The sequence below is a fragment of the Mustela lutreola genome, chromosome 12 (genome assembly GCF_030435805.1).
Source record: "Mustela lutreola isolate mMusLut2 chromosome 12, mMusLut2.pri, whole genome shotgun sequence".
In the NCBI taxonomy this organism is placed as follows: Eukaryota; Metazoa; Chordata; class Mammalia; order Carnivora; family Mustelidae; genus Mustela; species Mustela lutreola.
In genome coordinates this window covers 4,664,740-4,692,063 of record NC_081301.1, presented here as the reverse complement: position 1 = coordinate 4,692,063, position 27,324 = coordinate 4,664,740, and the positions used below count along the sequence as shown (strand labels likewise).

The window sequence follows — 27,324 nt, the reverse complement described above, 5'->3', positions numbered from 1 at the left end:
GAGGGAGCCCGAGGAGCGGTGGGCCGGGGCCGGGGGAGCCGCGCGCCGTGCGGGAGCCCGAGGCAGCCGGGGCGGGGGGCGGGGAAGCGGCGGCAGCACCGACCCCGCCCGCCCTCCCTGCGCGCGAGCGGGCCCGCGGGCCCCGGGCAGACCCCCGCACGCGAGCTGCTCGCCGGACTGCACTGTGATGCACACGGCTAAGACCCAACCGTCTCGTTTTTTTAAAAACACTGGAGGGTCCAGCGGCCACGGGGCTCCGGAAACACCAAGCTGTCAACCGCGCACTACAGAGGCGGGTCTCCGCGCCGCTCCGGACCCTAAGGGCCCCGGCGGCGCACGCGCGGCGCTCTGACCCAGGGCGCACGCGCGCCGCTCCCGCTAAGGGCTCCGCAGGCCAGGCGAGTCGAGCGTCGAGCAGGCGGTGCGTGCGCGGCGCAGAGTGCCGAGCGGTCTCGCCCCGGCGCGCGACCAGAAGCCCTAACGGTGGGCGCCCCCCCGCCCCCCGGCCGGCGGATCCGAGGCGGGGTCGAACGCGGGGAGCAGCTCTGCGGGAACTCGACGGAAAGAGAGTACGTTTGAGGCGCCGGGGACGAGCGACCCGTTGAGAGCCGAGAGTCGGCGCGGGCCGCGCGTGCGCGGCTTGCAGACGACCTGGGGCGGGGGCGTCGGCGTCCGGCGGGACAGGGGGGCGGGGCCGAGGGCAGGTGCGCCCCTGGAGGGAGGGGGGCGCCCGGGCAGGTGCAGGCTTGGGAGAGGAGGGAGTGCTCCGGGGCGAATGAAACCTGCGGGAAGGTGCAGCCCGAGAGAGACAGGGAATGCCTGGAAGAGGAGTGGGGGCCGCCCCGGGCCCCTGAGGTCTCTGCAGAGGCGGGGACCGCCGCAGGCCCGATGCAGCTTTGTTCGGTGCGAGAAGGAGCGCCCAGCGAAGACAAGTGGCGCTCAAGGGAAGATGACGCCTCAGGGAGGAAACGGGAGCTCCTGGGTACAGACGCACCCTCGGGGTGCGAAGGGGGGCGCCCAGGGGATGCGCTGCAGCAGCGAGCGGGGTGGGGGAGCACTAACGCAGATGAGGAGCCTTCTGGGGCCCAGGAGGGCGAGGTTGGCGAGGCCCGGGGTCTTCCCTAATAAGCAGCTCCTCTCCGGGAAGCGCTCAGGTGGTGGTCGCGGGGTGGCTTGTCGAGTGACTGTTCAGTCCTGAGGCGCCCGAGTTCTCACCTTAGGTGACTGCTGGTGTCCTCCGGACTTTCTCCCAAGGACCCCCCCCACCCCCCCCCAACAACGCCTGGTTCTTCGCGGTGCACCTGAGAGCTGCGGTGGCTGCCGAGCTCTTCCTCGAGTCTGTGAGCTTCTGGTTGCTGCTGCTTTACCGATGCGTCTCTGTCCTTCTCCAGGGCATCCTGCAGGACCCGCTTCTCTACGCGATGTTGGGATTTTTGGAGCGCCCTGTGGTGGTGACGGCTGACATCAATTTGAACGTAGTGGCTCTGACTGCAGTGGGGTTACTGAGCCGCCTGTGGCAGCTCGCCTATCCAAGGGCTGTGGTGTAAGCCAGACAACCCCATTCAGGACGGATCGGAAATTGTGATGTGTTCATGCGCTGGGGAGCGGCACTGCCCTTCTGAACAGCAGAAGCCAGAGAGTGGAATTCAGGGCTTCTCGGTGATGGGTGTTTGGGGCAGAGGAGAGGACAGTGGGTCCTCAGGACGGCACCTGCTGAGTCCACCTGTCACATTTGCCCTGTAGTTCTCTGAAACAGGTGCCCCTGAAACAGGTGGTACCCATTTAAAATCAGGGGTAGAGGATCGATGGGTTTGGAACCGAGTCTCCACTGACCTCCAATTGTGGTGCTCTAAGGACCGATGACGGCTGGTGGCATGACAGGGCCACTTGCGGTCTGGCTAACGTGTGGTCAGAGAAGAACATACATTGTGGAACCCATTAAACACACACAAAAGTAGGGAGAATAGTATAACCCCCTCCCCATGTGTTCATCACTCAGCTTCAGTGGACTTTTTTGAGGCAAGTCATAAGCATGTTTCAGTAATTTGGTATCTTTCTAAAAGATGAGAACTTAAAAAACTGTATTAACGTTATCACGCCTAAGAAATTGACAGCAGGGACGCCTGGGTGGCTCAGTTGGTTAAGCAGCTGCCTTCGGCTCAGGTCATGATCCCGGCGTCCTGGGATCGAGTCCCACATCGGGCTCCTTGCTCCGCAGGGAGCCTGCTTCTCCCTCTGACTCTTCCTTCCACTCTGTCTGCCTGTGCTCACTCTCACTCACTCTCTCTGACAAATAAATAAAATCTTTAAAAAAAAAAAAAAAAAAAAAGAAATTGACAGCAATGTTGACGGTATCCTTGAATGTCCCCAACTGTCTGAAAACAGTTGCAGTTGGTTTCTGCATGTCCCCCCATGACCCCTGCCTCTGGTTACCAGGTGTGATTCTGACCCTTAGTCACAGACGCAGCCCCGGGTCTGGGAGGCCTCTCAGTAGACGGCCTGCTCGCACGTCCCTCAGCGGACCCGGGGAGGGTGAATCGAGTCTGTGTAGGGTAGACACCTGGGTGTGTGGCTGTTGTCGGCGAGTTTTCCCTCCTGTCCTTGTGGATGCATGGCGCTGTGCCGCTGTCTGAATATTTGGGGACTGAGTGCAGGTGCAGTCAAATGAGCACACGTTGTTTGGAAACAGGGATACATTTACCCCCCACCTGTGCGAGGGCATCCGCTTCTAGTGACTGTCGCGCGTGTTTGCTTTGCAGCTTTGATGAAGTGTACTACGGGCAGTACATCTCTTTCTACATGAAGCGGATCTTCTTTCTGGACGGCAGTGGACCACCATTTGGCCACATGCTGCTGGCCTTAGGAGGTAGGATTCGTTAGCAAGAGAAGTAGCCATTTATTTTTTTTTTTAATTTTTTATTCTTTAAAGATTTTATTTATTTGACAGATCACAAGTAGGCAGAGAGAGAGGGAGAAGCAGGCTCCCCACTGAGCAGAGAGCCCGATGCGGGGCTCGATCCCAGGACCCTGGGAAGGCAGAGGCTTTAACCTACTGAGCCACCCAGGCACCCCTAGAAGTAGCCCTTTAAAACTTCTAAGTGAGGGGCTCCCGGCTGGCTCAGTTGGTGGAGCACGTGACTCTTGATCTCAAGGTCGTGAGTTCAAGCCCCACATTGGGTGTAAAGATTATTTTAAAATAAGTTAATAAATAAAGCGTATTTATAACACCTAAATAAATAAGTTAAATTGTGGTCATTTGTTTAAGAAATCATTAAACTCGTAAGTGGAATTTCTTGAAGGCAGAAACTGTGTCTAATTAGTCATCAGTGTTACCCTGCGGCTGTCAGGGTTTGGTACTCCCCAACTCTTGCTGCTTGGGGTAGTTTCTGACTTGTCTTTTGTTTCAGGTTATTTAGGAGGATTTGATGGTAACTTTCTGTGGAACAGGATCGGAGCAGGTAATAGGTCATTTTCACGTCCCTTGTGACTTTGGAATATTATGATGGAGAGGGTTTATTAATCCGTCCAGCGAATGATAAATTCGGTACACGTGGAAGGCTTGTGAAAGGCCCGGCAAACATCTTAGTGTATTCTCACAGCGCGTACTCTGTCCTCGGTTTTCGGTCCATGGGGCAGCGTCTGTGTGTGGCATCTGATCGCAGTTATCTTTTTTCCATGGAAGTTTTGTCTCTTGCCTCAGTGTTTTGGGGAAAAGGCAGGGCAGATTTATAAACGAGTAAAGCACTAACTACTTTCAGAGTTATGAGGCATTACTGCACACGGCCAAGGTCAAGGCTTTTATCCGCAACTTACACATGCCCTTCTGACATGGTGCCTAGTTTGGCAAACTTGTATTTTGGGATCTGTGAACGTGACTCCATGTTTGAAAACACACCTGCGGCGTAGGAAGGTGGTGTGTGCCCCTTGTGGTCAGCTCTGCTGTGGTTGCTTTTCCAGAATACAGCAGCAACGTGCCCGTGTGGTCTTTGCGCCTGCTGCCGGCCCTCACCGGGGCTCTGTTGGTGCCCATGGCCTACCAGATCCTGCTGGAGCTTGGCTTCTCTCATTGCGCCGCCACGGGGGCCGCTCTGCTGATACTTATCGGTGAGACCCAGGCCTCTGCCTGCTCTGGTGCTGCTCAGGGAAGCCCCCAGCGTTGGCCCTGGTTAGGTCACAGCGTGCAGCCCAGGAGAGCTCGTGGGTTTAGTAGATGTGCCCCCGCAGGGCCTCCTCCTCACAGGATGAAAGGAAGTGTGCCCAGTCTGCCCAGATTTGACTCTGGGAGGGCTCCGTGGCCCTCCTCCCAGGGTGTGGGCCGGGAGAACTGTGTGGTCAGACTTGTGAAGCCGCATACATCCACGTACCATAAAGTTGGTATTCCTTCTGTACATGACGAGGATAAAGACTCAGAAAGGTTTGGTGACTTGCCCGAGGTCACACAGGCCTTGCTAGGTATGATTCACACCTCAGAACTCGCTTCTGTGGTTCTGGAGCCCATCTCCTCCAGCCACCCAATCCTGAACTTCCCATGGCCACGTTCTGTGGCCTGTAGAGGGTGTCCTTTCTGTGGGTGCACCCGTCTCCCTGTGTCTGCCCTTACTCCCTGACAGCTGACGTACGTGTCCTCTTTCTAACAGAGAACGCTCTCATCACTCAGGCAAGGCTCATGCTTTTGGAGTCAGTGTTGATATTTTTCAACCTGTTGGCTGTGCTGTCCTACCTGAAGTTTGCCAACTCCCAAAAGCAGAGGTATGCAGCGGGGGGCACGCCCTTCCTAGTGAACGGGAGGGAAGAGTCCGGGTGGCTTGTTGACCTGAAAGGGTCTGATGCCTTTTCATTTGGGGGAGCCGCTTGGGGACTTTGTGTCTTTCGCCTTCAAGACTGGCCCTTGGCTCCTGACTTCACAAATACATTCTCATTTTTGTGTAATTTATTTTTTTTTAAGATTATTTATTTGAGAGAGAGAGCAGAGTGAGCAGGAGAGAGCATGAGGCGGGGGAGCAGCCGAGGGGGAGGGAGAAGCAGGCTCCCTGCTGAGCAGGGAACCTGACGTGGGGCTCAAACCCAGGACCCCGAGATCATGACCTGAGCCAAAGTCAGCCACTTAGCCGAGGGAGCCACCCAGGCGCCTCTGACTTCTGTATAATTTAAACTAACTGGAACTAACTAAACTAAACTAAAATGTTCTGGCCAAAAAGAAAAAATTTCTGTCGGGACTGAGATTTGAGAGACGACAGTGCGTCTTTCTCGTCGTGGAGCTCAGGACAGCCCTCTGATCCCGAGAGCTCTGGGGGGTGCGCCCCCTCGGGCTGTGTCTTGTGATCCGTTCCCAGCTGTGTTCTTCTGCTTTGACCCCAGGCCCTTCTCCCTGCGCTGGTGGTTTTGGCTGACGCTGACCGGAATGGCCTGCTCCTGCGCAGTGGGGTGAGTCCGGGCTGCGGGCCTCAGGCAGCCGTGGCCGCCTCCTCGTTCAGTGCCTTGTTGGAACGATTTCTCCTTGGGTCTTTTCAGCGTCAAATATGTGGGTGTTTTCACGTACCTGCTGGTGCTCGCAGTGGCCGGCGTCCATGCCTGGCACCTGATCGGAGACCGGACTCTGTCGCATGTAGGTGCCCATGGAGTGGGGCGAGTGGCCGTCCCGGGGTGGGCGGAGGTTGGTGTGATGTGAGCATCTGGGGAGAAAGTCTTCTCTAGAAGACAGGCTTTGTGAGCCTCTGGCCAGAGGCTGTGGGAAGCCTGGAGCTCTGCTGCCTGCTTCCTCCGGGCCTGCCTGTCTGGAGGGCGCACCTTCCCGAGCGGCTGGACATGACCTGTCCTCTGTGTGGCGGCAGGTCCGTGTGCTGTGTCACCTGCTTGCCCGAGCGGCAGCGCTGCTGGTCGTCCCGGCCCTCATGTACTTGTCGTTCTTCTACGTCCACTTGACTCTGCTCTGCCGCTCCGGGCCCCACGACCAGATCATGTCCAGCGCTTTCCAGGCCAGCCTGGAGGTAAGGAGGGGCTCCACGGCTGCCTCGGAGAGGGGACAAGACTAGGCTCAGGGTTTTCTTTCTTTTTTTTTTTTTTTGAGAGCAAGAGCATGAGCAGAGGGAGAGGGGGAAGCAGGCTCCCCACGGAGCAGGGAGCCCGATGTGGGGCTTCATCCCAGGACCCTGGGATCATGACCTGAGCCGAAGGCAAACACTTAACCGACTGAGCCACCCAGGAGCCCCTGGACTCTGAGTTTCTTATGTAAACACTGTCAGGCGTTAGGGGGGAAAACCCAATCAAGACATGAAGAAGCCACTTTAGTTTTTCTAAACAAGCTGTGCATGTGTGGGCAGCGTGGAAACGGGCGATGGATCAGCTCTTCAGTGTGGCCTGCCTGAGGACATGGCAAAGTCCCACAGATGCGGGGCAGATGCCCACACGTCACAGGACAAGCTCGGCTCTGGCATTCCTTCCTGCTGACTTTGCAGAGAGAGTGAGACATACCAGTTGGGGGGTGGTGAGGACTGGAGAGTCCGATGGGACCCACTCCTGACACCCAGGCATGTGTGTTTGGGCAAATTTCTTAGCTCATCCAAGTGCTCGGCTTCTCGCCTTTTTTTTTTTTTTTAAGATTTATTTGTTTGAGGGGAGCCTGGGCAGTTTAGTTTTCGGTGTCAGCCTTCCTGCTCAGCGGGAAGCCTGCTTCTCCCTCTCCCTCTGCCCCTGCTTGTGTTCCTTCTCCTGCTCTCTCTCTGTGTCAAATAAATAATAAAGTCTTAAAAAAAAAAAAAAGATTTATTTATTTGACAGAGGACACAAGCAGGGGCAGAGGGAGAGGGAGAAGCAGGCTTCCCGCTGAGTGCAGAGCCCGTCCTGGGGCTCGATCCCAGGACCCTGAGATCACAATCTGAGCCGAAACACAAGAGTGGGACACCTGACCCACTGAGCCACCCAGGGAGCCTTTTTTTTTTTTCTTCTTCTTTAAAGATTTATTTACTTGAGAGGGTCTCACCTTTCAAATGGACAGGGTTGCACTTCTCGGAGGACGCCTGTGGCCGCTAAGCGGGAGGCTGTGTGGAGGGGTCGGAGTAGGTCCCGGTCCTCATAGCTAGTTCTGTGACTCAACAACGACTGCCACCGCCCGAATACGCCCCCGCCCGGAGGAGGTGTGGCCGTCCAGAGGCTCTCTTGCTCACGGGCCCCCTCTTGCTTTTGTCTTAGGGCGGCCTAGCTCGGATCACGCAGGGCCAGCCCCTGGAGGTGGCCTACGGCTCCCAGGTCACTCTGAAGAACGTCTTTGGCAAACCCGTGCCCTGCTGGCTTCACTCCCACCAGAGCACCTACCCCATGATGTAAGGAAGGCGAGCGTTGTAAACCGGAGGTTGTAACGTGTTTGGCTTTTTCACGTTTCTGCTGTTACCAGCTTTGACTCGAAATGAAATTTCCGAGGAAGACGTTGAGCTCTCGGGTTCTGTTTATCAACAAACCTTGTCATTTCTGTGTATGGAGCAGAGGGACTCGGGGCAGAAGGCCCGGGCTCTCCTACACCTGCTGCGTGGCGTGCACACCGGGCGCGTCCTGTCCCTCTCGGACGGACGCTTACACGTCTCATCCTTGTTTCCGCCCGGACACCCTGCCGGTGGCGTCGGCGGGAACCTCGAGAGAAAGGCTGATGGCGGCCCCCTGCGGACACGTGGTTGTGTTGGTTCCTTCTCGCAGATACGAGAACGGCCGAGGCAGCTCACACCAGCAGCAGGTGACCTGTTACCCCTTCAAAGACATCAACAACTGGTGGATCGTGAAGGATCCCGGGAGGTGCGTGCGGGTGCTGGGACCCCAGGGTGGGGCGTCCCTCGTGGCGCCCTCTCCGTGGTTGCTTCCTCCCGCGAAGCTTCGAGAGCAGCTCCGTGGTGCTGAGCCCGCGGTCCAGGGGTTGGACGCTTCCTCAGGGAACTGCCCCCCGCCCCGCCCAGTGTCTCCCCGGGAGCTCCCCAAGCTCTCTGCCAGCACCACCTGTGCTCCCCACGGCATTCCCTTGCTCAGGCCTCACGGACGGAGGACTCCCTTGTCCCCCTGCCCCGTCCAGTCCAGCAGCCCGTCCGTGGACTTCTGCAAACGCGGTCCCGAACCATCCTGGCCTCGGTCTCCCCCAGCCGTCTCCTGCTCCAGTTCTAGCTGCCCCACGTGGGCTTTTAAATCTTTTTTTTTTTTTTTTTTTTTAAAGATTTTATTTTTATTTATTTGACAGAGATCACAGTAGGTTGGGGGGTTGGGAAGCAGGCTCCTTGCTGAGCAGAGAACCCGATGTGGGGATCGATCCCAGGACCCCGGGATCATGACCGGAGTGGAAGGCAAAGGCTTTAACCCACTGAGCCACCCAGGCACCCCATCACGTGGGCTTTTAAAATGTCACTCATGGCAGATCACGGTCGTGCTGAAACCCTTCCTAGCTTCTGTTGTCCCTCCAGGGCCACCCAGGGCCATCCAGACCCCTGACGGTGGCCTACAGTGCCTGGCCTCTGTCCCGCCTTGTGCCGGGGCCTCCTTTTTTTTTTTTTTTAAAGATTTTATTTGTATATTTGACAGAGAGAGAGTGAGAGAGGTAACACAAGCAGAGGGAGAAGGAGAAACAGTCTTGAGGAGCAGGGAGCCCGATGCAGGGCTCGATCCCAGGACTTGGGATCATGACCTGAGCCCAAGGCAGATGCTTAACGACTGAGCCACCCAGGCAGCCTAGCCGGCTTTTACTTTCTTTCTTTTTTTTTTTTTTTTAAAGATTTTATTAATTTATTTGACAGACAGAGATCACAAGTAGGCAGAGAGGCAGGCAGAGAGAGAGAGAGAGGAGGAAGCAGGCTCCCTGCCGAGCAGAGAGCCCGATGCGGGGCTTGATCCCCTGACCTGGGATCATGACCCGAACTGAAGGCAGAGGCTTAACGCACTGAGCCACCCAGGCGCCCCTAGCCGGCTTTTTCTTAAAACCTGACTGTCGCTCCTCTGGGAGGCTGCCTTGACCACCGTCCTCTGGTCACAGGCACGTCGGCGTCCCGGTACCCCTAGTGGCGCAGCCGGGATGGCTGCTGGGTTGGCCGCTTGCTGCAGCCCTGTGAGGCGGTCGGCCATGTCTGGCTGCTCCACCGCGCCCGCCATCACCCTGCTGGGCCTTCGGGGTGCGTACGTGGGGCACGGGGACAAGGGAGGCCCCCTGACGAACCAGCCGGCTCTCTGTGTCCACAGGCATCCGCTGGTGGTGAGTAGCCCGCCGCGGCCCGTGCGTCACGGGGACGTAGTACAGCTGGTCCACGGCATGACCACCCGCTTTCTCAACACGTGAGTGCCCACGGTCGGCCCTCCCCGCGCTTCTCGGCTCAGCCCCCTGCTGCCCCACTGCCCCCACGCCGTGTCTGGCTCCCTCGGGGCAGCCCCGCGTGTAGCCCGCACTCCGTGTTAGGAGGCGCCCCCGGTGGTGGTGATGACGGCGCACGGAGGGGTGGGGGGGAATGGAGCTCAGCAGGGGAGCCCGCAGACCCCGGGCCGCCCTGGACCCTGCAGCGGGGAGTGCTTCGAAAGACAGGTGAGGGAGAGCACGGGAGGGCTTCCCATATAGAGCCAAGCGCGGCCACTTCCCTGAAGTTGAATGGCTTAAAGTACGCGTGAGTTCAAGAGGCGTTGGAATCCGGCCATGCAAGGTCCAGAATGGTCCCTGCGTTTCGGTGCTCGGCCCTTTCCTGACTTGACCCGCGCAGTCTCTGCAAACCAGCGTGCCCTGGTCTCCTCTCTTCCTACCTCCACCAGCTTCTCAGGTCTCTCCGGGCTCCTCATGCCTCCCAGATGGTGCCTCGAGTCCCTGTTTCCCCCAGGCTCCTGGCCTCTGGCCTGCTTCTCCCTGGAAGAAGCCAGCGCTTCAGCCACCGCCCCGGCTGCTTCTCTTCCTTCCGCTCCCGCCATGGCCCAGTCGAGGCCTGATCCCTGTGCTGTCGGGGCCGGTGCCCTGATCTCCTGCCTCCCCACCCCTACCCCCCACCACCGGTGGTGCCCTGTGAGCCCACACCGTCTACTGGCCCGGCCTCACTTCTTGGCCAGAAGCCTTCCAGTGACTCCCACCACGTGGCCGTCACGTTCAGAATAATGTCCCTACTTCTCCCTGGCCACGGGCCTCTTGGGATCCAGCCCCTGGTGACTCCCAGGTGAACTTTACTGCAGTCCCCGGGCTTCCCTGCTGTCCCCAGATGACCAACCGCAGCACCCTTGAGACCTTCACACCTGCTCTCTGCCTGGAATGTTCTTGGCCCGCTCGCTGTGGTCATGCGTCAGCTGAAATGTCGCCTCCTCAAAGCCTTTCCCAGGCGCTCCTGCTCTCTCGGTTTTGTCGGTAGCGCCCCACAGCCTGGTACTCTTGGCCGTGCGTGTGAAGGTCTGCCTCCTCCGGGTGCGAGGGAGGTTCGGGTCCTCCGGAGCGCCCGGCGCAACGTAGGATGAAGTGTGAGAACCACACAGATGAGGAAGGTGGCTCTTTCTGGACATTGGAGGTCGCCGTCCCTGAGGGCGTCTCAACCCCCCACATGTTCCTAGTCCCGCAACCATTTCCCAGACTGGCTTTGTCGCCCGTGGTGGAGTGGTGACACCCGTGTGGCCTGGGCTGCTGTCTGTCTGACCCCGCCTCTCGTGTACTTCTCCCCAGGAGAAGGGCTGCCGTCTGTCTCGTGATCCGCAAGCCCTCAGACGGTTCCCCTCGGGGCCGCTGCTCCTTCAGGCGGAGTTGGGTTTGTGTCCGGAAGTGAGTTTTTGCCCTTTGAGGCGTCACCATGGGCAGGAGAAGCCCCCTCCACAGCACGGTGTGTTTTCCAGGCACGACGTGGCGGCACCCCTGAGCCCCCACTCGCAGGAGGTCTCCTGCTACGTGGACTACAACATCTCCATGCCCTCCCAGAACCTCTGGCGACTGGTGAGTCCCAGCTGGAAACCCCTCCGTGGCCATCAGGAACGTGTCCTTTCAAAAGCGCCCTTTAGAGTAACTGATTCAGATGTGAAATTTTTAGCCCTATAAAAAGACCCAGGTGTTTTTGTGGGAAGGGAGACGTCTCCATGGGAGGGACGAGCTGGCTGAGCAGGTGGTCTATGGTCTGTGCTGGCCGTGTGGCTCTCGGGGCCCTGCCAGGTGAAGGTGGCCTTGGCGGCCTCTCCAGCCTCAAGACCAGGCCATGGATGCACAGGGTCGGGCCTCCCCAGCCACCCTCCCTTGACCAAGAGGCGAGCCTCTTTCATTGAGCCTCGCCTGGTGTGAAGGAACACCCTGGTCACAGGGTTTCCCTGGGGACAACTGGGGCTCTGGCCGGGCCTCTGAGCATCCAGGAACACGGGCTGACCCCCTCCAGAGTCCCTCTCCAGGGCTGCACGCGGCCTGCTGGAAACGGTGGCAGGAAGAGACAGTTGTGTCCCCGGGTCCTTGCGCTGCTGTGAGTTCAAGGACATGCTCAAAAACGGTTTTAGTCCCGTGTGCACGCTAATCCCCTGCAGCAGCAGCCGCCCGCCGAGCACCGGTCTCCCGCCCTCTGTTCTGGGCTCGCAGGTGTGACCGGCAGGACGTGCTGGGTGCCGTGCCGCTGGCAGGCCCTCCCGGCAGAGCCAGGGGCTTCAGGGCTGCCGTGTGTGTGTGTGTGTCGGTGTGTGTGTGTGTGTCGGTGTGTCAGCAGCGTCCCTCCGTTCCCCGCCTCGCCTTCTTGGTGCTGCATGTGTCCGCCTACCTTCTGCTTCTCCCTCCTCCCCTGGGCTGTTCCCACGGGATGGGAGCACTCTGCACCCAGGCCCCGTCACTGGGAGGCCTCCTGGTGGACCTTCTCCCAGGGGCCCACCCACTGCCCTTCTACCAGGCCTTGGACAGCTAACGGCCAAGCCCCCTCCTCTCCCGTTCCCGCCGGCAGCACCTTCACCCTGCCGTGCCCACATGTCCAGGGACTGCGGCTCATGTGGCCAGGAGGGAGGGCAGCCGACGCGGGGTGTACCGTCAGCCCGGCTCCTCCCCGCTCCCGCAGAGCCCTTGGGTCCTCCGGTCCTCCCTGACAGCCACACGCCTGCACGGGCCGTCACGGGGCTGCGATAAGATACAAGGCCAAGTGCTGTCACGATGTTAGAGGTTCTGATACCTGCCAGCAGCCCCTCGCGCCCCGCTGAGGACACCTCAGGGACCATCTCCAACCCTTACCTGAGCCGTCTGTGCATTTGCCCGAGCGAGAAGGCCGAGTGTGGGGCTCTCTCAACTCTGCAGCAGGGCAGTGAGCCCCCCGGCCCGGCCAAGGGCTTGCTGCATGGGCGGGAGCAAGGTCGGGGCAGCATCCTGTTAGCTCCCTGGAGCTTGGCCCCTAGTCTCAGTGTCGTCGGTGATCAGTGCTCACTTGACAGGTCAGGAAATCGGGGAAGGAACGAGCTCATTGACAGGACCTGCTCTTACAGGACATCGTGAACCGAGAATCCGACACGGAGGTTTGGAAGACCATCTTGTCCGAGGTCCGCCTGGTGCACGTGAACACCTCTGCGGTCCTGAAGGTAAAGGGGCTCCGGCTTTGGCTCACCCATCCCGGCTGGGGGCGGCTCATGGCACAGATTACCGGACCCTCCGGGCTGAACGGGCTCTTCACGGGCAGGACGCCTGGCTAAAGCCTTTGCTGTGTTACACGCACATGGCAGGGGCAGGATTCCGGCTTCTCAGACTGAATCCTGACGTGGCGGGTGTACGGGGGGGGAGGCTGCCGCCCTTGGCGGCTGTGGATAGAGTGACCAGGTGGCAGGGCTGGTGGGGATGAGCGGGGTCCCCGGGCCGGCGCGTCATGCCCCGTCTCCCCCACAACCCACTGTTTCGCTAGCTGAGCGGGGCCCACCTCCCGGACTGGGGGTTCCGGCAGCTGGAGGTCGTCGGGGAGAAGCTGTCCCGGGGCTACCACGAGAGCATGGTGTGGAACGTGGAGGAGCACCGATACGGCAAAAGTGAGTCTGGCCTGCGGGCTTCCTGTCACTTTAACAAGACACCCCTCTTGCCCCCTGCCAGGGGCTCGAGTTCACTCGGGGACAGGACGCCATGCGCACTCCCTGCTGAGCCAAGCCCTGAACAAGCCACCTGTCACTCTGAGGTAGCGCCCAGGGGCAGTGCAAGCTGAGCCTTTTGAGTGGAAAGATCTGGATTTGATGGGGCTCCCGCAGATGGCCGGGAAGGCCAAGCGGAGCGATGCCGTGGGCTGTCTGAGAAGAGGGACGTGGGCTTTTCTCCAGGCTGCCAGTGTGTGGTGAGCCCCCTGACCTTCTCCTGTGTGTCGTGCCAGGCCAGGAGCAGAAGGAGAGGGAGTTGGAGCTGCACTCGCCCACCCAGATGGACGTCAGCAGGAACCTGAGCTTCATGGCCAGGTTCTTGGAGCTGCAGGTGACCGGCGGGGGTGGCCCGGATCTCCCTGGGGCACGGGCTTCTCACCGACAGGAGCGCAGTGCTGGGGAGAGCTGCACCCTTCCCCTTGTCTTCCTTCACCTGGGGCCTGGCTGAGCAGGAAGGGTTCCTGGGTCTTGGCCGTAAGTGGTGGAGGCCACATGGTCGGCCCTGGGCCTGTGGCCTTGTGGGCAGGAATAGCCAGGAACCAGGCAGTCACACGGCCAGAGTATGCTTGGAGTCCCCCATGGTCATGTCAGTGTGGCCCAAGGTCAACATGGAGAGCCCTAGTGACGTCAGAATCAGAAACCCGGGGTCCTGAAACGTCAGAACCAGAAACCCGGGGTCCTGAAACGTCAGAACCAGAAACCCGGGGTCCTGAAACGTCAGAACCAGAAACCCGGGGTCCTGAAACGTCAGAACCAGAAACCTGAATCTAAAAGTGTCCTTAGCACCAAGTTGAGTCCCTTCCCCTGACAGACAGGCTGACGGGGGCCTTGGGGTAGGACCTCAGCACCGCCTGTGCTGGGTGGTCCAGGTGAACGTGGAAGGGACACGCCAGCCCCTCAGACAGGCCTCCGAGCGAGGGTGGCTCTGGCGCTGTGCTCGACTCTGGCCTCTGGCCCCCTTGCAGTGGAGGATGCTGACGGTGAAGAGCGACGACTCGGAGCACAAGTACAGCTCCTCGCCGCTGGACTGGGTCACCCTGGACACCAGCATCGCCTACTGGCTGCACCCCAGGACCAGTGTACGCAGGCGCGCGGGCAGGCGGCGGGCGGGGCGGTCACTCGGGGCTCCCCGGGGGGCGGGGAGAGCAGCCACTGCCTCCTGCGCAGGCCTGGCTCGGTGTGGGGCCTCCTGCGGGGCGCCGGCGGCGCGGGGCCGGTGCTTGCGTCAGCCGTGGGGGTGAGGTCCCGGCATGGCTGCACATTGGAGGAAACCAGGCTTTACTGCTTTTGTGGGAGCGCGTTGAGAGTGGCTTTTAAAGTACTCCCGCGCTGTCCTGTACAGAGCACGGGTGGGCTCGGCATCCGTGCTGTCCCTCCTCACGCCGTAGGACGAGCAGCCCGGGAGCTGGCACCCCGAGCTCCAAACACCTTCCAAAAGAGTTCACGCTGAAAACGCTCCCCTTCCTCCTCCTCGGCGTGGAGACGAGTGGCCACTTGCTGTGAAGTGGGGTCCTTAGCTGCGCGTGGCCCCGGGTTCACCCTCTGCGGGGAGCCGTTGTCAGAGCAGGAGTGTCGGCCTCTCTGGTTGCCTCGCTGCTTTGCGCCCTTCCTGCAGCAGAGGGCTGCAGTTCCAGCTTCCGCCCGGGTTTTGGCTGCAGGCTGGCGGGCACGCGGGTGCTCTCGGGGCTGGGTCCCTCCAAGCGGCTGGTGGCTGATGGGGTCCCCTGTGCCCTCACAGGCCCAGATCCACCTGCTTGGGAACGTCGTGATCTGGGCCTCGGCTGGCCTCGCCACAGCGGTCTACGCGCTGCTCTTCTTCTGGTACCTGCTTAGACGCCGAAGGTGCATCCGGGACCTGCCCGAGGGTCAGTGTGTCTTGCTCCTGGTGACAGCCAGCCTCACCAGCAACCTGGGTCTTAAGGCGATCTCCTTGTTTCTTCGTGGAAGGGGCTCAAATGTATCTTTTTAAGAAGATTGTACTTAATTTGACACAGAGAAAGACCCAAGAGAGGGAACATCAGCGGGGCAGAGGGAGAGGGGGAAGCAGGCTCCTGCCGATAAGGGAGCCCGAGGCGGTGCTCGATCCCAGGACCCCGGGATCGTGACCTGAGCCGAAGGCAGACACTTAACGACTGAGCCCCCTAGGCGCCCTGTGTTCTGTCTTCCTAGAGATAAAATGTTGCAGTTGAGCGTCCCATGTTGTGTTAGAGGCTCGTGCAGGGAAATGCAGGGGCCAGGCAGGAGTGGCCCTCTCCCCAGCATGTGAGCCCTGCCTCAGTGTTTGCTTGCTCAGGGATGGCGGACGGCACGGAGTGGTCAGCAGGCCCTGAGTCACTCGGGGGTGGGTGGTTTGCATAACAGAAACTGCTGTGGACCATCTTAAAACAGACAAGGACAGGGGGAGCCCCAAAGGCCTCAGCAGTGTGGCAGCGTCCACAGTCTTTCCGCTGACTGCTGCCCCGGGGGCAGGGCAGGTACCCAAATACAGCCCCTCACAGCTCTGGCTGCCGAGAGTCCGACCTGCCTGCCGGTGATCCTGGAGGAGCCGGGGCCCCAGGGGGGCAGGTGTGGCTCGGGGGGTCGGGATGGTGAGGACCCCGCAGAAAGGTACAGGAGGTTCTTGGGACATTGTTCTTTCTCCAGAGATCATGGGAAGGGTTGGGGGGTGGGAAACAGAGAGCGTGTGTACCTTGAAGACGAGGAAGGCAGCTCGTGGGACTAGCGGAGAGCCTTTGCACGCGGGGCCCGGGTCAGCAGCGCTGGCTCAGGGCAGCCTCTTGCCCCGCAGATTGCTGGCTGCGCTGGGTACTGGCTGGGGCTCTGTGTGCCGGCGGCTGGGCCGTGAACTACCTCCCCTTCTTCCTGATGGAGAAGACGCTCTTCCTCTACCACTACCTCCCCGCGCTCACCTTCCAGATCCTCCTGCTCCCTGTGGTCCTGCAGCACGTCGCCGACCACCTGTGCAGGTACAGGGCCTCGGCGGCTGTGCCCCCCGGGCTCCAGGTCCGGGGGTGTCCCAAGGGAGGACTTCGGGTGGCGTGGGAAGGGTTGGGGGCACCATGGGAGGCAGGTGTGGCCGGCTGTGAGGGGGATGCGGGCCGGGTCGCACGGTGTGCAGTGGAGCGGAACCCCAGTGAGTTCTGGAAGCGGGGCCAGAGGGCATGGACTCAGTGTTTTCGGGGGTCGGGAGCTGCACAGCCTCTCGGGAGGGCTGTGGTTCGATCACGCCGGGAGTGGGGACGCTGCTCCAGCGCTGGAGCGTAGATGGGAGACTCTGGAACATGCACGAGGCGGGGGTCACGTCCAGCGCCTGGGGCAGGGAGTTAGAGAAGGAGGGACAGGCTGTCCAGGGGGCCCGGTGCGCCTCACAGTCAGGAAGAGCCTCGTGCCCGTGCCCCGGTCCCCACAGGTCCCCTCTCCTGAGGAGCGTCTTCGGCAGCCTGGTGGTGGCGTGGTACTCCTGCGCCTGTCACGTGTTCAACACGCTGCGCCCGCTCACCTACGGGGACAAGTCTCTCTCGCCGGGCGAACTCCGGGCCCTTCGCTGGAAAGACAGTTGGGACATTCTGATCCGAAAATACTAGGACGCGTGCACAGTGAACGTCTGGACTGGGCTCAGGCAGGAAGGACTGTCATCGAGAACCGTGGGTGTCTTTGACAGAAGAGCCCAGGCCGGGCTATGGTGTCCCGTTCTCCAGATGGTTGATGATGGTTAGTTTTGAGCCGAGTTTCTGCTTTACAGGCAACACAGAACATGCCCAAGGCGTCTACCGGCGCCTCTGGGCCCCCTGAGCTAACAGTGAGTGGCTGGCGGGGCCTCGTGAGGGAGCAGCCGCAGGAGGGGAGCGGCCACAGGAGGGGAGCGGGCCACGGTGGGGAGAGTTAGGGTCAAAGCAGCCAAGGTCCCGGGCCTGCGAAGCGGCGGCCCTTCCGCCTCGTCCCCAGCGGGGCCACGAGGTACCAGCCTGCATCACGTCCACGCCAAACAAGCTACTGAAGGACGGGCCCCGGACTCTGGCCACTGCAGCAGAGACCCTGGGACCCCTCACTGCTGCCGACGTGACGGGGACACACGGGCCAGCAGCACCACCGGCACGCTGAGCCTCGTGTCCCCCACAGGTACCCCCACCCTGAGTTTGCCTTCTGTGTACAATTAAAAAGGGACACACTGGCATTTGGTATTCTTTATTGATTCTCCAAAAGGGCACAGTAAGCTTGACGACTGTCACACGGTCATCAGGAAGTAGCCACGGCCAAGCTCAACTGGGGTCCTGTGTAGCTACACTCAGTGCTTGATGGAAGGAAACCAGGAGTGTCCGTGCAGCTTAGCCCGTGGCCAGGGGAAGGCGTCACTTCTAAACAAACGGAAGGGAAGACAAACCAGGACGACTCCGGCCACAGGCATCATGCAGCCGGGGGAGGTGGGGCGTATGCGAGGAGACTGGCTGGCATTGGACGCTGGGCCCTGGATGGGGCCCCGGGCTACCCCAGGGAAGGCCTGTCCACTCAGCACCGGGGCCCCAGGTGGCTCCTGAGCAGGGTGGTGTGGAGACACGGGGCACCAGCCTGCCCCCCACCCCACCTGTGGAGCCGGGCTGGGCCTGGGTGAGCATGTGTCGTCTCCTGTGTTGGCTGCTGGTTAAGGAAAGGCTTGTTCCCGGGGCTCCTTCCTTGGCGCACATCCCAGGAGGAAGGAAAGCTCTCTGGCTCCTAGAAGGGGGTGTGCCCCGCTGGATCGCACCCCACTGCGGCAGGGTGGGTGGAGCATGAAACTCGGTTACTGGGTCACGACTCACATGGCAGAATAAATAACGAAAACAGTCACACATGTAACACCTAGAGAGGGGAAGTACTCTTTTCTCGACCTGTTTCAGTCTTGTGTGCGCGGGAACCGGATCGTCCTAGAGACAGTCCCTCTCGCCATGGGTTCCTGTCAAACATACGCTGGGACAGCCACAGCATCCTGGCCGTGTGTTCCGTGTTCCCAAAGGACATGACTGGCTCACCACACGTTCCAGAGCATTTCTCAGTAACTTGGACTTTTAACCCTCTAATGTGCGGAAGCAGGTGAAGATGTCGAGGGCGTGCCAACATCCCGTCGAGTGCGACAGGTGCGGTGAGGGCCACCGCGCTCCCCGCCCATCCTGTCCGTACCGTATGGCGCCCAGAGGAAGCAGTGGTGGCGTTTAGAGGGGCGGGTGGGCGGGTATCTCTGGGCCTAACCCTGAACACAGTCTGCCAGGGGTCCTGCCCAGGAGGCTGAGCACCCTGCTCCTCAGTGGGGTCTGCTGCTGGACTCCAGGTGCGATCGCTTGCCAGCGGTCAGCACCCCAGGACGGTCTCCCGGCTCAGGAAATGTCCTCTTGTAGCTCCGCCCATTGGACCCTCGCTGCCATTTGCAGAGGTCGCCGCTCAGGATGTCCTGGATGTGCTGCACGATCAGGTTGATGGCCACTGTGGCAGAAACAGCGCGCTCAGCCCGTCCGCCCCCTCGACGCCTCGAGGCCAGGCTCGGGCTGCCACCGGTTCCCTGAGCCACCCAGCCCCGCGGCGGCTCAGGCGCCGAGAGCACAGGCCTCCCGCCGAGGCTTCGTGGCAGTGCCCTGAGTCTCGGCAGACAGAGAAGCGCTTGGTCGGAAGGAGCACAGTAACACGGCCTGGCCCGTCTGTGGGGGTTTCGGTTCACCAAGAGCCCAGAGAAAAAATACTTCCTGCTATGGCGCGAGTCCCCATCAACAGAAAGATCTGTTTCCAGCCTCACTGAGCTGGAACTGACAAGCAAGGCGGGTCCGTTTCCGCTGTCCAACGTGTTAAACAGATTTTTAAAGTATTCTTTGGATCTGTGCAATACACATACGTGGACGGGAACCCTCATCACTTCACTGTGACCACCAGGACCGGGCAGGGCCTGGGGCAGTGGACTGGGGAGTCAGGGCAGCCGTCAGGCCTGGTTCTTACCCATGTTGTCGACCCCTCGAGGGATTATCACGTCTGCGTACTTCTTGGTCTGCAAGGCAAAAAGCAGATCTCAGAAGCTCTGTCCCTCCAAGGACTTCTGGTTGTTCGACACCAGACTCCACGGCAGGAGAGCAGCCGTGGGGGGGCGTGGCGGGGACCGGGGGTGTGGCAGGTGGGGGGCTGGGACTTGGGTGTTAGGCAGGCGCCAGAGGCAGGAGGAAAGGCTGAGGCATGGAGAAGACACACGTTCCTCTCCTGGCGTCTCTGATACGCTCGTGCATTTTCCTGGGAACACCACTGTGGGAAGAGGTCCCTGAGCCACGGGACCTGCGGCATCCTTCTGCCACTCGTGACCCTCTTCCTCTGGAACCAGGAACCCTTCTGCAGCTGCCCGGGGTAGGGAGCAAGGAAGGTCGCGGCACACCCCCCGGCTGGCGCGTGCAAAGCCCTCCGCGCTACCTGTCCCTGTGCTAACACCGGCTCCCTGCCAGGTGCTCTGCAGGTCAGGGCAGGGACAGAGACACCAGGAGGAACCCGGCCACCGAGGGACCCCAGCCAGGTGTTGCTAAGAGGGACACACCCCAAGCAGGCAGAGCAGAGGGAGAGGAAAAGGAAGCCTTCTGAGCTGCGGGACAGCCCCGCGGACCGTTCCGTGTGGTGGGCATGTAGACATGGGCCACGTCCTGGGGCAGCGGTGTCTGCAGGCTGTGGGGACCCACGGAAGCCATGAGCACAGGAGGGCCAGGCTGGCTTCACGGGGGGTGCTCAATGTGGGGTGCAGAAGAGCTGAGGAAGGTCGTACTGCAGGGGCAAGGGAGGGACACGGTCACCCTGGCCAGACTCAGGGTGTGGCTGCACATAAGGGGAGCGGGAAGTTCAAGGACTGTGCTGGGGCGCAGCCTCCACATAGGGTCACCTGGTGGCACTGGGTGTCCACACTTTTCCCATTAACTACCTGCTCTGCCAAATGCCTTTCCTTCTGTGAATGACAGAGAATACAATTATCAATTTACTTTTCTCACCACTTGCCAGGTGCTTCGGAGAACACAAACGTAAAATAAGGTTCTCTTCCACCAGCAGCTGACAGAGCCCATCTGTCTACTCAGCACAAGTGGGGATCCCGGCTCGGTTTTCTTTGCGCCATATTTTACTTTTAAGAAGCAACGTGTTAAGTTTCCCTTTCAAACTACCTATAAATCCCATCCCGTAAGAGCTGGAAAGTGGAGAGAAAGACACACAGCCGCAGGCCTCTGAGCACCGGCCAACAGCGGCCTGGAGGGACAGGAGGCATGGGTGGGGCCAGCCAGCGCCCACACCATGGCAGCGATGCGCCTGTCTGGGCGGGGGACAGGCACGAATCCCTGCCCTCCGTGCAGCAACCCGTTCCGAGGGGGCCAAGCCAGGCACAGCGAGCTCAGCCAGCCAGAGACGCCCTGGACAACAGACAGCAGGGGGCCGGGCGGGAGCAGAGGGTCCTCGGGGTGACACCAGGAGGGTCACGCAGGCGGCGCAGGGGAAGGCCTGAAGCAGGAGGAGCTGCGTGGAGCCGTGGGCCGAGGGCCTCTTGCAGGCAGAGGAAGGCATCTGCACAGACAATGCTTTTAGAGCGGAGAAGAGTCCCTGGGACGAGGTATAACGAGCTAACTTCGCCCTTCATAAGCCCCTGCTCCCCCACGATTCAGCTCTCACGGTACAGGGCGCCAGGGGTCCTCTTGAAAAGGGAGAAAAGGAGGTCCCCAAGCAAGCGGGAGGGGTACCGGCAGGCAGAACTCCTCGAAGGCCGGTTTGACGAAGGTGGTGTACTGGGTCAGGATCTGCTCCAGGTCCCTCCCGCGCTGCACGTCCCGGAGAACTGAGGCAGGAGGAGTAAAGCAGTCAGGACGCGCGGCTGGCCTCAGCCAGAGGCAGAGAGAGGCCTGCATCCGCCTTACCTCTTCTTGACAGCCTGACGTCAGAGTCCGTGTCCACAAAAAGGCGCAGGTGGAACATGTCCCGGACCTCCTGACTGTAGAACACCAGGATGCCCTCGAACAGGACCACGTCTGCGGGGTAGACCACCGTGGTCTCTGCTAACCTGGGAGACGAGACCAGGACACGGGCCCTGCTGGAGCTACGGGACCTGGGCCCAGGCACAGACGGCTCGGATCCCCAGGAGACAGGGGTATGCCCAGAAACCAACAGGCCCAGGCTGATGCAGGGCCATCTGTGGACCCCACGGGGGCATGCTAGCTGGCACCCCCTGCACGCGGGTCACCTCCCAGGAGCCACCTTGCTCACCTTGAATGGGTCACAAAATCATAAGTTGGGACCTCGACAGTTTTGCCCTCCACGATGTTTTTCAGAGTCCTGTGCATCAAATCGTTATCGAAAGCATCTGCAGGGACCGAACAAAAGGCAAGACTCTCCAGGCGTCCTTGTGCTGGGGATGGGGCCACCCTCCTCTGCCTGGTGGGCGGGTGGCCACAGCTGGGTGCTCCAGTTCCCTGCGGCCTCGGGAACATCTGGACTAGGCCCCACCCCCACAGTTTACATTCGCAGGCTGCTGTCCCACACAGAAGTTAGACCCGGATTTCCTGATCAACCAACACTGGGAGGCAGGTGGGTTAGGCATCTGCTTCTATTTCTGGGAAATAACCACCGACCGAGGCCGCTTAGGCCTTCCTCCCACTGGGAGCAAGCCACAGGGTGGGATCTAGCGGTGGCAGGGAAGGGCAGGCTGGCTCTCTCCTCTCATCTGTCCACCCCATTAGCACCCGAGCAGAACAGACACGGCCCTCTCATTTACCTGCTGCTTGCCCTGCTAGCCTCTCAAGGCCTTTGCCCCAGGGCAGGACCCCACACAGCAGCAAGGTGGGGGGATTTGTCCCTGACCAAAATCTTGGCATAGCAATGGTCCCCAAGGCGCCACGGAAGCAAAGACTTCCTGACTGGCTCCAAATGAGGGAGCCGGCAGCTCCTGCTGGGCCATCTGGGGCGCAGAATGAGGCAAAGTTCTTCTGACTTAATCACACAGCCTGCTCCGGCTCAGGCTACTCAGAAATCTCATGGAACCACTGGGGTGTCTCTGCATCACCTGCCGACCCCAGAGCCAGTCCCCTTGGTCTGTCCTCCCCACCCCTCCCCTCAGGGTCTTCAGCTGCACCTGGGTGGTCGAAATTGTACTGTCCCTTCAACGCCTTGGCCTTCTGTTCTGGGGTCAGGACCTTGTAGAACCTGTCTTGACTCAGGATGACCAGCTTCCGCTGCCGGTGGTCCACTTCGTTCTGGCCCAGCAGCTCCATGATCTTCTCACACACAGTGGACTGGAAAATACACAGACAGGATTCCCGCCTGGACCTGCTCCCGCAGGGTCAGCAGACCCTGACCCACCCGCCCCCGGAGGCCTGCCCACCAGGCCAGCGACAGGTGGGGCTGGCCTTGGGGGAAGGCCGCGGGGAGGTTGCGAGGAGCCCGAGGGCAAGCGCCCCAGGCCCTGCCTGCACCCTGGCCGTCGCCCCTCCACCCCTCGCCCCTCCACGCCCCGCCCCGGAGGGGGCGCCTCGGCAACCAGGAGCCGGGGGTCTCTTCGCCGGCTGGAGGCCGGATCGGCCCGCCCCGAGTCTCCGAGGGTCGGGGGTCGAGGTGGCACAAGCAGGCCCCGCCGGGCCGCCCAGCCCCTTACCTTCCCGCTCGCGGTGCCGCCGCTCACCCCGATCAGGAAGGGCCGGTGATGAGGGCGGTCCGCCTCCGGCGCGGCGCCCTGGCAGTCGCCGCCGCCAGCCGAAGCCATCCCGGGCTCCGCTGGCTCGCATCGGGTTCCCGGCTCCCGCCGCCTCCCCGAACCAGCCCGCCCGCCCGCCTCCGCGCGAAGGTCGGAGACGCCCCCCGGGGCTCCACTTCCGGGAGGCGCGCGGCGCGGCGGGGGGGGGGGGCGCGCGGGGCGCGGCGGGAGTTGTAGTCCGAGGGGACCGAGGACACTGCGCCTGCGCGAGGCGGGCCGGCTCCCCTGCCGCCAGGTTGCCCACAGCCCCTCTTGTGCTGCGAGTTTGCTGCAAAAGGTGAAAGCCCCTGCGTAGCGCCTCTGGCTGCAGGAGTCTCTAGACGGGTGGCCGCCTCCCCAGCAGAAGCGGTGACCACCTCCATCCGCGCCCCCTACCTAGCGGCGTCGGCGGTGATCCCACCCCTGAGACTGCAGGGCCCCAAGTCAGCCTCCCGAGCCCGGAGTCGGAAACTTACCGACCTTACAGCCTCGTGGCCGTCACCCCCGAGCGCGGCCTGCCTTCAGCCGACCGGTCCGGCCCTCCTTGCCAGCGCACAGCCGCTTAGCCCAGCCTCCCCGACCCCTGCAGCCGGTCCTCCACAGGAGCCATCCGAGTTTCCTACCACGGCCCGGGTCGTGCCGCTGGTCCCCCCAAACCCGCCTAACCACTGCCTCTGCAGCCAGCGTGTCTCCTCAAGCCCCCAGTCACGTGACGGTGACTTTCGACCTCTGCATTAGGCAGGCTGTGAGCCAAGAAAGCCGAGCCCGAGTCAGCTGGGTACCCCTGAACCCCCGGGGCCTGGCACAGAGAAGGCAAATGCTGATCGATTCCAACTGTCTGTTTCCCCCAAGGCATCAAGACTCTGTGGACGGCGCGCTCCTAATGCACTGTGAGCCCCGCATGAATACTTGATGAGGTGTGAAGCCGGTGAGAGTTCAGTAACATGCAGACCGGGGCCAAGCCGCTGGGTCACAGGCAGCTTCTCCTGATGGAGGGTGGGGTTAGGAGCCCGGATGCGGGCTGAGAGAGCGCTCAGCCCTTGGCTTCTGCTGAGTGACCGCTGGCAGCTATGTGATTACTCTGTATTTCTGTTCTCCCAAATGGGGCCATGCCATGACTTTTTAAACTGAGCATGTAAGTGGAGCTTGGGTGCTGAAAAGTAGAATTTCAGTTAGACCACAGAAAAGTTGCCATAGAGATGTTTATTAGGCACAGGTCCGGCCTTCAGGGGCCTCCCAGGGAAGTCAAGGCAGAGTGCCCCAGGCCTGGGCCCTTCCTCCCCACTGTCCGACCCATCCTTCCCTTTGGAGGGCTGACTCTTCCCAGCATCCCTCCCCAGCTGGACTGGGCGAGGCCAGTCTAGGTCCTCAGTGGCCCGGGCATTTCTCCTGGGAGGCCTCTGGCAGGTAAGCTATGGATTCTGCAACCTCCTGACTGATGCTTGTCTGGAGAGGAGAAGCCTGGTGAGGGCAGGCCCCGTCTGGCTTGCTGGGCTGAGCCTCCCCTATGCACGGTAAACATTTGTTGTTGCTCAATGGGGCACAGAGCTGCCCAGCCGTTGGGTTTCTCAGAAGCAATGAGGCAGGACTGGTAAAAGTGAATGGTGATATCCCTCAGGGATCCTCTGCTACTGTCCTCACCATCCCCCGGCCCAGCCCTCCAAGGCTGCTCTCCTTCCCCACCCCCTTCAGCAGCCCCAATCACCTGCAAAAATGTCTGTTCGTTCCAAGTACGTCTTTAAACTTTTATGGAATACAGGCTGGCCACTTGAAGGGCTGACCAAGTGTCAGTGTTTTGTTTTGTTTTTTGTTTTGTTTTAAATGACATTCTTTTTTAAGATTTTATTTATTTGACAGAGAGAGATCACAAATAGGCAGAGAGGCAGGCGGAGTTGGGGTGGGGGGAAGCAGGCTCCCTGCTGAGCAGAGAGCCCGATGCGGGGCTCGATCCCAGGACCCTGGGATTAGGACCGGAGCCAAAAGCAGAGGCTTTAAACCATTGAGCCACCCAGGCGCCCCTTGTTTTGCTTTTTAAAGATTTATTTATTGGAGAGAGAGAGAGAAAGAGCACGCACACAAGCTGGGGGAGAGGGAGAGAGAGAATCCTGAAGCAGACTCCCATGGAGCGTAGAGCTCCGTCCCAGGACCCTGAGATCATGACCTGAGCCAAAATCAAGAGCGCCTGCTTAACCAGCTGAGCTACCCAGGTGCTCCCGGTGTCCGTGTGCTCAGTAGTGTTTGGTGCCATTTTTCCTAATCTCAGATTCAAGCCGTGCTCATTGCAGAGCGCGCGCACACACCCAAGGAAAACTAAAATCACCCATGACCCCTCACCCAGGGAAAGCAGCAGTTCCGTATCCAGTGTCGGCTCTCTGGTCCGCTAGGGCTACGGCAAGACAGCGGGATGACAAACAAGGTCCGGTTCCGTATCTTAACTAGCAGCGAAGCCACACACCGGCCCTAGGCTATGGGTCCCGTTATTATCCCATTTTCCTGGTGGGCCAATCGAGGAGCAGAGAGCTCACCTGGCTGGCCCAAGGCTTCCATTCAAGATAGCTAATAGGAAGTCAACACAGCCACGTTCACACTCACGCCCCCCCCCCAACACCGAGAAGTGCACAATCTCTCTGTTTCAAGACAAGAAAGGGAAATACAATACCTAGGTCCTTGACCGAGGAAGCCAAGCTGCTCATGAAGGGAGCCAGGAGCAGCCCTGGGGGCGGGAACCAAAGCCGGTGGCTTTGCAGACGGCGGGAACCTGAAATGGGCTGCCCTCTGGTGAGCCTGAGCCCACGAGGATACCCATGGCTCCAGGTGGAGCCAGCCCAAGAGGAACCCTGGGCGCGCATCGCACGGGAGCCACCGACATGGCACAGAAGCCCCAGCCCCAGCCCCAGCCCGAGAAGCTGACACAGCGCGCCAGCAGCTGGCGACTTCCGAAAGGGTCTGTAGAGACAGATGCGGAACTGTCTTGCCTCCCAGGGCACAGGCCAGGGCAGGTGCAGGGCGCCTGGAGCAGGTGCATCGTGCTGCAGGTGAACTCACGAGTTGACGAAGGCCCTGAGGAAATCTGCCGCATGTTGGAACGGGCAACCGATGTGGCACAGGCGCCCAGTCACACCCGAGGACCTCATGACAATACCCCGATTTGGAAAGAGTTTAAGAAGAGCATGACCAGATGCAGCAGCCAGTCCCGAACGGGGACGCCCCGCCGGCAGTGGTCGCCAGGAACCGGCACCGTGCTGCCCCCCCGGCAGCCTGTCTCTGGGCCTGAAACTCCTGTCAAATGAAAAGGTTAAGAACCACTTGAGAGGAAAGTGCTCGGAATAATGTGTGCGACCGCAGAAAAGATACAGGAAAGAACTGTAGAGTTTGAAAGAAACAGATGGGAAAGGGGAGCCCTCGTCTGGCTCGGTCGGTGGGGCATGTGACGCTTGATCTCAGGGTTGTGAGTTTGAGCCCCACATGGGGTGTAGAGATGACATGAAGATAAAATTTTCCAAACAAAAAAACAAAAACAACAAAAAAAGCACAAATGGAAATGCTCATTGTGTGAAGACATAAAAATATATTTTTTAAAGATTTTATTTATTTATTTGACAGAGATCACAGGTAGGCAGGCAGAGAGAGGGGGAAGCAGGCTCCCTGCTGAGCAGAGAGCCCGACGTGGGGCTCGATCCTAGGACCCTGAGATCATGACCTGAGCCGAAGGCAGAGGATTAACCCACTGAGCCACCCAGGTGCCCCATAAAAGTATTTTCTAGAATGCTCCTCTGAGGGATTTGTCTGAGGTTTTTTCCTTAAAATTTTAAAAGCAACATCTATAGCCGACGTGGGTCTCGAACCCACAACCCGAGATCAAGAGTCACACACTCCACCAGCTGAGCCAGCCAGGCACCCCTGAAGGCTTTTTCTGGGTATGATGGAATTTACGCGTCCTTGGGAGGGGAACCACAGGTGAGCGAGCATCACACCCGGGCGCGTGACATCCTCGGGTGTCAGTACCGATGCTCATGTTGATCCCCTGGCCACGGGGATGTCTGCCAGGGTTCCCGCTGTAAACTGACCTTCTCTTTGTACTTGGAAAGTATTCTGCAGGAGGTACTTCAAGAAGACCCACGTATTGTTTCTGCCTCGCCTGCCAGGCTTAGCATCTGTTGGTGGGTCTTGCCTGTGGCAATGATTACCCTGAGGTTCTAATGGTGATTTTTTAAAAAAATTAAATTTATTTATTTTCAGCATAACAGTATTCATTACTTTTTCACCAAACCCAGTGCTCCATGCAATCCGGGCCCTCTCTAATACCCACCACCTGGTACCCCAACCTCCCACCCCCCGCCACTTCCAACCCCTCAGATTGTTTTTCAGAGTCCATAGTCTCTCATGGTTCACCTCCCCTTCCAATTTCCCCCAATTTCTCCTCTCTAACTCCCCATGTCCTCCATGATATTTGTTATGCTCCACACATAAGTGAAACCGTATGATAATCGACTCTCTCGGACCCTGCAATTGCACTCCTAGGTATTTACCCCAAAGATACAGATGTAGTGAAAAGAAGGGCCATCTGTACCCCAATTTTT

The 27,324-nt window shown here is 60.0% G+C and overlaps 2 protein-coding genes across 6 annotated transcripts; one reads left to right on the top strand and one right to left on the bottom strand.

Moving 5' to 3' along the window:
* Positions 1 to 390: 390 nt before the first annotated feature.
* On the top strand, positions 391 to 17,221 carry POMT1 (protein O-mannosyltransferase 1). Of its 3 annotated transcripts, XM_059141564.1 has the most exons (20): positions 391 to 569; positions 1,392 to 1,543; positions 2,760 to 2,866; positions 3,408 to 3,458; positions 3,958 to 4,104; positions 4,638 to 4,749; positions 5,359 to 5,424; positions 5,512 to 5,605; positions 5,832 to 5,987; positions 7,189 to 7,319; positions 7,687 to 7,782; positions 9,205 to 9,297; positions 10,816 to 10,912; positions 12,418 to 12,510; positions 12,828 to 12,948; positions 13,281 to 13,378; positions 14,013 to 14,126; positions 14,786 to 14,912; positions 15,836 to 16,013; positions 16,457 to 17,221. In XM_059141564.1, the coding sequence occupies exons 2-20, from the start codon at positions 1,422 to 1,424 to the stop codon at positions 16,629 to 16,631; spliced, it is 2,178 nt and encodes a 725-aa protein (XP_058997547.1). In that variant the 5' UTR covers positions 391 to 569; positions 1,392 to 1,421; the 3' UTR covers positions 16,632 to 17,221. The 3 variants fall into 3 exon arrangements, with proteins under 3 accessions (XP_058997547.1, XP_058997548.1, XP_058997549.1); XM_059141565.1 differs by lacking the exon at positions 391 to 569 and having other exon boundaries at positions 1,392 to 2,019; XM_059141566.1 differs by lacking the exons at positions 391 to 569; positions 1,392 to 1,543; positions 2,760 to 2,866; positions 3,408 to 3,458 and having other exon boundaries at positions 3,973 to 4,104; positions 4,658 to 4,749.
* On the bottom strand, positions 17,217 to 22,877 carry UCK1 (uridine-cytidine kinase 1). Of its 3 annotated transcripts, none has more exons than XM_059141567.1 (7): positions 22,667 to 22,871; positions 22,148 to 22,307; positions 21,283 to 21,379; positions 20,937 to 21,079; positions 20,763 to 20,857; positions 19,006 to 19,054; positions 17,217 to 18,501 (listed from the first exon to the last, which is right to left on the bottom strand). In XM_059141567.1, exons 1-7 carry the CDS (start codon positions 22,772 to 22,774, stop codon positions 18,323 to 18,325), a joined length of 831 nt encoding a protein of 276 aa, XP_058997550.1. In that variant the 5' UTR covers positions 22,775 to 22,871; the 3' UTR covers positions 17,217 to 18,322. The 3 variants fall into 3 exon arrangements, with proteins under 3 accessions (XP_058997550.1, XP_058997553.1, XP_058997552.1); XM_059141569.1 differs by having other exon boundaries at positions 18,362 to 18,501; positions 20,695 to 20,857; positions 22,667 to 22,876; XM_059141570.1 differs by lacking the exon at positions 20,763 to 20,857 and having other exon boundaries at positions 22,667 to 22,877.
* Positions 22,878 to 27,324: the final 4,447 nt, after the last annotated feature.